We start from the raw sequence: 9,678 nt of genomic DNA on the forward strand, positions 1-9,678 counted from the left end.
TCGAGGGACGAACACAATGTTTCAACGAGGGGTTGCTGCACCAGATGTAAAAAACGATCGTTAAAATAATTAAAGACTTGGAAGATACCAAACAGACAAGAACAATCTCTGTATCCGAAGAGACTCGAGTCCGCTTCGGTGCTCACGTACGAAGTGTTGCATTCAACGTTCGCGTATCGTCCGTGCACGATAAAGAGAATCACGAACCGATTACGCCGAGCCTGCACTCGCACGCTGACATCATTGATAATAATATAAATTCGTAATGAATTTCGTCTGACGCTGCTCTTTCATCGCGGACAGATTGAAAAAAAAAAGAAATGGAGAAAGACGAGCGCCGCGTTGATAACGCGTAATTAGAATAACGCTCGACGATAATCTCGCGTTGTTTGCACAGCAACGAGCCTACTTCGCGTCGATAACACGACTGCGCGCCGCTTGGTGCGCCCCGATCGGACACAGATCCCTCCCTAGGGTTTCGTTCGGTCAGACTGTGACTCTCATCGTGTAGGAGCTGTAATCGTGTAAATCGACAGGTTCCCCGTACATTTCGTTGAATCTCGACACATCCCGTGACTCCGGTTTCACCGGTCCTCGTTTCTCTGTTCATCGCGAACGTAACGCGAATATCGTCCGACTTACAGTCACTTAAAAATGAAACGAATAGTCATCGCGCTTCGTGGACCCTCGTTTTTATCGCTCGAGTGGTTACATCCTGCGCGATATTGTCGGATTACATAAAAACTTAGCCGAGGGAGAGAACGCTCGAAACGTGTGACTCGTTACTGGGAATCGAATGGAAGTTCTCGACGAGCCCCTCTACGATAAACGCTCGTCGTCAGCCTTGAACCATTGATCCAGGACCCGAACCATGGGTCTCGAAGATTCGTCGTACTCGGCTGACCCGTGACGAGCGGTAATTCGTCTCGAAGTTACCGAGTTTCTATCGTTCGTAACGGGTATTTCCTTCCGTCCTCGGTTTCCGAGAAGCTGACGGATCGCGGAAAAATCTGACGCGATGGCGTGTTTAGGTATGCGGCCGCTGACGTTTGAGACGACTTCTATGAACTTTCGACACGACGCGAGATGCGAGTCCATAAACATTTCTGCGAACAACTACGCAGCCGAATCGCGAAGATGGTAACTGGTGACCCCAGCGCGTCGGTGTTATCGGGGTAGATGTGATCACGCGTACCACGAAAATAAGAAACCAGTCGTTCGTAGGCGCTGGAACATTCAACATGCAGAGATCGCTGATAATAGCCTGCGCGGCCGTTCTAACGCTGCTGTTCGCCGACACCTTGGCGGTAGACGGCGTCAAAGGCGGTCATCGTTCCCATCAAGGTGTCAAAGGCGGCCGATCAAATCAGAACGTCGCCGTGAACAGCACCGTACAGGCTGGACTTTGCTACAAGACGATACCGTGAGTAAAGCCACGTTCACACATGTGCTGCGCGCAACTGTCCCCGGAAACACGCTTGGAACCGGTGATGGGGATGTGGTACTCGATGCGATACGTATCGATACCACTTTGCACCTTTCGAGCTTTTAACAAATTGTAACGAAGACGTAGGTAGCAAGAATGATCGACACCTCTTCGATAGATACTTGAAAGCATTGATCCTGATTAAATACCTTTATTCAAGTATCGATATAAAATTGATACAACACGAAAGTGTTAATATCAAATCTATAGCAACCACGTAGAGATCAATGTAGATAATGTAATTTTCAATTACTTCGCGACTACCTGGTATAGATACATAAATTTAGACTTTCTGAACATTATTAATTTTCCAGTCTTCGAAAAGGTCCTTTTGATTGGAACACGATTTTTTTAGAGTGTATAAGCGTTTCATTAAATTAAATATTCTCCATTTTGGAAAACGAAATTACTTTTAATCTGGCAAACAAGCCATATTCTGACAAAAGTTTCGTTCGATTTGGAATCACTTTAAGAACTATCGAAAAGCGATACCGCAAGTTCTTGAAATTTCGATATGTGTTGATACTTCTTATCGAACACTTTGCATTGAATTGATCGAGTATCGTCAACAGCATCGGTATGGATCCCACCGGTACTAGAGAATATTTGTACAGGCGACCCAAATCGTTCGATTTCAATCTCGTGGAATTCGAACGTAATCGAAAGCAATTTAAGATTAACCGAGCACGCTGCCCCACAGTGTGTTTCGTACGGCAGGTCGCGCACGTGGGAACGTGGCTTAAGACGAACGTTCGAGAAACAAGGCGATCGAAAGAAGGGAAACCTGTACACGCGATGCTTTAATTGTGGTAGAGTAAAACGCAGCGTGACCTTTGCGCCTGGTTATCGCGACAACGTGAGCTCACGAGTTCACCCCTTCTTTTCATGCGATCTACGCGCTGTTTCAGTTACGCAGTTGCACTGGTTTTGAACTCCACGGGGGAATTCCCTCACAATACACTTCCCTCGACGAACGAGGGTGAAGCGGTAAATATACACAATTAACGTTACTTTGACACGATCTCGGAAAGTCACTTCGCAAGTGACATCTCAATTACAAGAAACATCATGTTTTAACTGTACCGTTAAAAGGTACCATGATGTCTCGTTTATCAATAAAAGGAGGGTTGGTAAAGATTAATTAAATTTTCGATGATTCAAACATGTTGGATAATAATGAACTTCCATTCATTTATTCGTGAATCTTTCGAATAATTATGTTACCGAAGCATTATCGTTCAAAAAAAAAAACAATTATTCAAATACGACAATTATCCTTCGTCTTCGATATACTACTTTTCGTTTCTCAAGCAAGTTACAGAATAATCCTGTAGAGCCTTGTTATCCATTATCTTAATTTATTGCTTTCTATGACTGTTAATTAGTACTGTTCAAGAACAGAACAAATATCGATTTTTATCCAGAAAATAACGTTAGTATTTTTGCATTTTCAACTTTTACACTTTATCCACCTTTCTTTTTAAATAGAGTTTTAGTCACCTAGAACTCCGGACCTAATACTCCAGACACCTAGGCAAAACGCTTCCGTATTTACGAAATAACATTTACGATGAACATTCACGCGAATGAAAATTGTAAAACACAAATATTCTCCGATCGAAAAATGGGAAGGCGAGCTACTTCGTGACTACGTTAGGTCAGACTTTTAGAAGGTGTCTAGAAAAATTTGAATCCCGCGAGTTAAGAGCACTCGTTCCCGTACTAAGTTCCAAAAAAAAAACTCACCGAAACGATATACACCGCCAGACAAACGGCTTCATCACGATTCTGGACTGCTGCGACGGCTACGAACGCAACTTGACATCCGGTGGCTGTGAACCGTGTTGCAAGCAAGGATGCTTTGGTGGCAAATGCATCGCGCCGGACGTGTGTGCATGCCCGCCAGGCTGGTTCCCCCAGGAGGGCATATGCATGCCCTACTGTGACAAACCCTGCCAGAAGGACGCGTACTGCTTCTCGCCGAACGTGTGCGCCTGCAAGCTGCGTTACGACGAGGTAAACGGTGAATGCAAACCGATCTGCCCCGGAGGATGCAAGAACGGGGAGTGCGTGGCGCCCCAGTTGTGCAGATGCAAACCCGGATACGCGGTGCAACCGTCTCTCGAGACGGAGACGTGCATGCCGGTGTGCAACAACTGTCGCAACGGGGATTGCACAGCTCCGGGGATGTGCACGTGTCGAGAAGGGTGAGTATAGTGTCGATCCACACCGAAATCGTTTCACTAGTCTCGAGAAAACGAAAACGATTTTCGATCAACTCTACTCTTTCTAGATACATCAATCCCCAAGGTGACACGTCAGTCTGTGTCCCCAACTGTCCCGAAGGATGTACCGGCGGAGACTGTGTCTCCCCAGGTGTCTGCAAGTGCAAGCCCGGTTTCTCTTTGGACTTCGCGCGCAGATGCATCCCGGAGTGTCCTCAAGGTTGCACCAACGGCCAGTGCATCGCCCCGGGTGTCTGCAACTGCGACCCGGGCTACCTCCTCGAATCCGTAAACAAGTGCGTCCCACACTGTCCTCGCGGTTGCACGAACGGCGTGTGCGTTGCACCGGGGATCTGCAACTGCAATGAAGATTACACCCTCGACCCGAACGGCAGATGCGTCCAGGACTGTCCTCCGCAGTGCTACCATAACGGGGAACGCTGCATTTGCACGCCCGGGAGAGGAACGGACCCGTACATACGCGGCGAACCATTCCCCAGTCCCGTGTCACCTTCGCTGTGCAGATACGGCTGCGGGCTCCACGGTACGTGCACGGCTCCGAATACTTGCGTGTGCGAGCATGGGTTTACGGTCGAGCCCGACACGGGAAGATGCATGATGCAGAGGACGCCACAGACCGAAGAACCCCTCTGCGAGAAACCGTGCATCAACGGGGAGTGCACCGGTCTGAATCAGTGCTCGTGCAATCGTGGATACACGATGAATCCCAACGATCCGACGCGCACCAAATGCATGCCCGTGTGCGTAGGCGGTTGCCCGAACGGTGTATGCACCGCGCCCAATTTGTGCATATGCAACCTGGGTTACAAGAAGGAGGCCGGTGTCAAGGGCCGGCAGAGATGCGTCCCGGCCGAATAAATCGTTTCTTTTTCTTTTTTTCTTTTCTTCTTTCTTTTTTCTAATTTTCTTATCGTTCTGTTTCTTTGTTTTCTTTCTCGTTCTTGTTTCCAGAACCGCGTCGCGTCGATCGGACGCGAACAGACTGTGTGCGATTGCGAGTGTCGGTGAGAACGAATGCAACGGTCAACGACCGTTTATTTTTTTTTTTTTTTTTGTAAGCATGAGAGGAGACGGCAATTTCGATGTCCTCGGGCGGCAGAATTGATTAATAAATAAAATTGAAGAGGCATGGAAACGATAGCGAGGCGTTCGACGAATCCCTGATATATTGTTGTCCGGTGTAACGTTATCATCCTAACATCCTGTTTCATCTCCGATAACACAGGATATGATTATGCAGCGGGAGGAAAGGGGGAGGGGCACAGGCGCCAGTGAATAACAATTTCCCGGCGAGCCATTTAGTCGTATGCAAATCGCTCGTTGGTTGGTTGCACTCGGTGAAACATTAGGACATTCAAGATGTTATTCAAGGTGGTTGTGCTTTTCGTTGGTTTTTTACAAATTGTCACGATCCCTCGCGTCTATACCACTTCTTCTACCAAAGGACTTTGCACCATGAGGGTCAGGTGGGTGCCGTGTTCCGTTCGTGCGTCGTTGTTAATAATTTGTTTTTCTTTTCTTTATCCTTGGTTCGCTGTGAAATCGAAACGTACCTTGTCAATTATGTGTTCGTAGTTACTTGGTGTCGCAATACGTTCCATACACCGAGACGTATCTGAAGAGGATATTCAACCTTTTCTACAAAACCAAAGAGCGATTGAATTACAAAAAATCGGTAAACACCTTTCTCCATTTTGAAAAACAGTTTGTTCTCGTTCCGATACCGTCCCGCGAGTACTACAGGACACACACCATAGAAACTGGGACGATTGATTTAATCAAAACCATCGTTTCAGTATTCCACCGCGTATCAGACGATCTCAATATGCTGTCCGATGTACACACGGCTGAATAACGGTATCTGCGCTCCCCTATGCACTTTGCCTTGCGTTAATGGCTACTGTAGCTCTCCTGGCCAGTGTACGTGTTCTCAAGGCTACGTCAAATCTAAGAACGATACCTGCGAACCTTTGTGCCCTGCCACGTGTCAACCCGGAAAATGTCACAAACCGGATATCTGTACATGCGACAAAGGATACCAATTCTCCGAACATAACACCTGTGAGCCGATTTGCGACGTGGACTGCAAATCGCAGAACGCCTTCTGCTCGGCACCTAACGAATGCACGTGCAACGAGTCCTACACGAGGGCGCCAAAATCGAACGTGCGTATTTACAATAATCGTCCCTTGAATTAATCTGTCAAGGTCATCGAAAGGTGAACCTTCTCCACCTGTACCGCTCTCTTTCGTTCACGCGTTCTCTTCTCGCTCGTCGATATTTATTAAAAATTTGATCGCCTTTCGAAATCAATAATAGGAAAACTGTAAATCACATAGACCAAATTTATACCTTTTTAAATACAAATTTAACTATTGAAGTAATCATAAAATTATATTCGAAGATTGCAATCTTTCCCTCGAATGTAAAGGTAAGTTTATCTGTTTACTCGGCAGAAAAAATCCAGGCTAAATGGATAATTAATATTGAAATTATTAAAGTTTCGGCGAAATAACGAGAACGGAGATAAACGAGACAAGTAAAAGAAAAGAATTTCAATTTATGTGCTTGCGTAATGAAAAGAAAAATGATCGAAGTAAATGTCCACTCAGTTTGGTAAGAGTTGTCAAAATAACACGATAGAAAAATCGATATCGCTTCTGTTTTAAAGAATCCCCTCCCACATTTTCAGACAGGGACCTACTTAAATAACTCGATCTGCGAACCGATCTGCGAGGACGGTTTGTCGATTTGTGCGCACGGTGTTTGCGCAGCCCCGGGCGTGTGCAGCTGCGATTCAGGTTACTTTTTGACCAAGGACCGGTGCGTGTTGAACTGCTCGGCACATTGCCTGAACAGAGGGCACTGCACTGAGGACAACGTGTGCCAATGTGACTCCGGTTATAAACTTCTGCCGAATGGAACCGATTGCGAGCCAGTATGTGAAAGTTCGTGCGCAAACGGAATGTGCGTGGCGCCAAACGAATGCAGCTGCGACCCGGGTTACTACCTCTCCTCGAACCGAACAACCTGCGAACTGATCTTCTGCGAGGACGGTTGTCACAATGGAGAGTGCATCGGGCCAAATCGGTGCATTTGCAACGAAGGTTACTCTCCAGTGAACGCGAGCACCTGCGAACCAGTTTGCAACTTCACGTGCGCGAACGGATACTGCGGAGCTCCGAACGAATGCATCTGCAACCACGGATACAATTTCACGAAGAATTACACAAACATTTGCGAACCCTTCTGCGAACAATTCTGCGGGGACAACGAAATCTGCGACGCCCCGAATACCTGCAGCTGCATCGACGGTTACGAGATAGATATCGAGAAACGCTGCGTGCCCGTCTGCACATCCTGCGAGAACGGCAACTGCACGAAACCCGAAGTCTGCGAGTGCAATGAAGGCTACGTACCGATCGAATCGGAGAACAAAACCGTCTGCGAGCCGTACTGCGAGAATTGCAATAATGGTACCTGCACTGCACCCGGGGAGTGCAGCTGCGACCAAGGATTCGCGAAAGGGACCGGTAACGAGACCGGTGGATGCGTACGTGTATGCGAGAACGATTGCAACGAACATGGGTCTTGCAACGTGGACAACGCCACCTGCGAATGTTGGCACGGATGGACCGGGCCGTATTGCAACGAATCCACATTCTGCGTCCTGGTGCTGCACGCCGAACACACGAATGTGTAAATAATATTTACTAAATAATATTTCTCTGAATATCGCTATCTCCGTCCAATTTCGGGAAGTGATTTCCCTTTGAAATCGGTGATGGGTGAGACCTGACACCAGTCGGTTACTAGTTTGTAAAGGCCACGAGAATTTTTTCATTTTTGCTTCGTTTTAAAAAAAATTATTTTCAATCACATCGACGGAGATTTTTCTGACGAATGTACAACCGTACACGATACGATTCAAATCGTTTTTAATCGCGGTGAATGAGTCCCTTATTACGATCAGTTCCAAGTGTAGTTCCTATACCTCACTCGCTTACAAGAACAGGCGCGCTATTGTCTCGAATAGGGCATCGTGTGTGACTCAAAAATGAACAGTTCGAAACGGCGAAAAATCGATGTGCATTCGTTCTCCGTTGTCCGCTCTCCGTTGTTCGCTCTCGCTCTATTTTCACTGGTTGTTCTTTTCTTCGACCGAATGCAGTTGTCGGCAAAATACAAAATGATTCTCTCGTTGGAGGCTCCGAAAAACTGAAACCGCGATCGTAACATTATAGCGACATCAAAGACCAATACCGCCTCTTCGTATCGGCCTTTGATGCATTTTTTGTGTGTCATGCTACGTGCACAGCTCTCACGGGCCTAGAAACATCCGCTTATCGCCACATTGAACGGAGATAGAATTATCTACCCCCTGCAGCGATCTGTATTTCGACGAATCATCTAATTAGAAAAATGTTCATTTCTACATTTCTTCACTTTATTTTTGTAACAACTATGTCAAACTGTACTTGGTTCTCGTTCAATTCTTGTTGGATGTGTTTTTGGGCCCATTTTTCGTTTCGCAGAAAAATCGAGGACCACATGCACGACGAAACGATCACCACCCTGTTCGAGAGCAGCCCGTTGTGCAATCACAGTTGCTTCGACGATATCGGTAACGACACCTTGAACTGCAACTTGTACGAGAACAAGGTCGCTTGTTTAACGAATCCGGGTAAGAGACATCTTCGACTTCAACTCGGAAGTACGTTTCGTCGCGCACTTCATGGATTTATTTATTTTTTTTTTCTGTTTCTTTCTCTTTTCCAGATTTGAACTGCGACACGAGCACCTTGTACCTCACGAAAGCGCCGAATTATGTTATCATGGGTGGAATTGCGGGTACCGCGATTGTTGCAGCAGGAACTGTCGCTGCAACGTATCTGGTGATACGGAATCGTAAAAAAGGTATATTTTCACTGGGTAAATGAAACGGTTGATACGAAAACAGATTTGGAAGTGGTGTAAAAAAGTTTACAGGTGCGAACGACGGGAGTGTTTACAGGATGCTTTTCATTGATCTTGAACTGTCTATTGCACCAGTGAATTTCGTAATGCCGCTTTCCAATCCGTTTACACAGTATAACTCGATAAGAACTGCGATTCGAATTATCTAGTTATTTATCAAATTCGGTCGACAAAAATTTCGTACGAAATATATTGTATTCCAACGGGTCCGTCGAACGGATGTCTTTAAAATCTTTTTTGTCTTACATTTTCAAAAATGTTAAGGTGGCCTCGAACTTTTCAAACACTGTACATTTTTCAAGGTGAACTCGAGGTCGCCTTATTATCGGCCATTTAATTGGTCTTTTTATCGGTTCACCACGCATCTCACCTGTGTGCAGTCTCGTTTAAAAAATTCAGTCTTCTTTTGAATACAGTGTACGGTAAACTCTTGATTGTCCAATCTCTCTGCAACCGGTTACATTTTTTCATTTTACACGAAAACAAGTGACCAGCAAAAAAAATCATCGACACGTTACATCGTGTTTCATTATTGTTCGAATAAATATATTTTCTTAAGGTGACAGTATCATTTGTCTCTCGTTAATCTTACTTTCGATTGTACGAAGTTTGTAAGTGCTGGATTAGCGTTTGTACTTTCAGATTAACTGGTCGATCGAATCGATGGGTAACGAGATATTTCGGCGAGCGGTTGTTATTGACTCGCCCTGCACACCACATAAGCGATACATTAATTCGAAATTTACGTCACCAACGCTATCGTGTACAGGTATCGCGCCAACCGTGTCGATCCAGGGACAGGACATGTTGCTGCCCGAGGATGATAATCTCTAGCGTTACGATGAGAACACCAGCTGTATGTTAATTGTGGTTCAATAAATTATTCCTCGAAATTGAGTTGTCGTTGCAATCACTCGATAAACCAAGTAACCGAGTGGCTGTAACTGCATTCTTGATAAATTTCTATTA

The 9,678-nt window shown here is 45.8% G+C and overlaps 1 protein-coding gene across 1 annotated transcript; it reads left to right on the plus strand.

Annotated features, from left to right (window-relative positions):
• The first annotated feature begins 1,181 nt into the window (after positions 1-1,181).
• LOC143146090 (uncharacterized) lies at positions 1,182-9,606 on the plus strand. The gene is made up of 12 exons (XM_076310098.1): positions 1,182-1,423; positions 2,395-2,473; positions 3,254-3,693; positions 3,780-4,587; positions 4,684-4,736; positions 5,082-5,198; positions 5,308-5,407; positions 5,529-5,897; positions 6,425-7,431; positions 8,268-8,416; positions 8,512-8,649; positions 9,479-9,606. The coding sequence occupies exons 1-12, from the start codon at positions 1,242-1,244 to the stop codon at positions 9,541-9,543; spliced, it is 3,507 nt and encodes a 1,168-aa protein (XP_076166213.1). The 5' UTR covers positions 1,182-1,241; the 3' UTR covers positions 9,544-9,606.
• The last annotated feature ends 72 nt before the right edge of the window (positions 9,607-9,678 follow it).

Source organism: Ptiloglossa arizonensis, chromosome 4 (genome assembly GCF_051014685.1).
Source record: "Ptiloglossa arizonensis isolate GNS036 chromosome 4, iyPtiAriz1_principal, whole genome shotgun sequence".
Lineage (NCBI taxonomy): Eukaryota > Metazoa > Arthropoda > Insecta > Hymenoptera > Colletidae > Ptiloglossa > Ptiloglossa arizonensis.

Excerpts from the sequence above, each read along its gene's own strand:
- LOC143146090 (XM_076310098.1), top strand. The coding sequence starts at position 1,242 with ATGCAGAGATCGCTGATAATAGCCTGCGCGGCCGTTCTAACGCTGCTG. Across the intron at positions 5,199-5,307 it reads CTTTGCACCATGAGGGTCAG|TTACTTGGTGTCGCAATACG; the intron begins GTGGGTGCCGTG and ends ATGTGTTCGTAG. Across the intron at positions 5,408-5,528 it reads GATTGAATTACAAAAAATCG|TATTCCACCGCGTATCAGAC; the intron begins GTAAACACCTTT and ends CCATCGTTTCAG.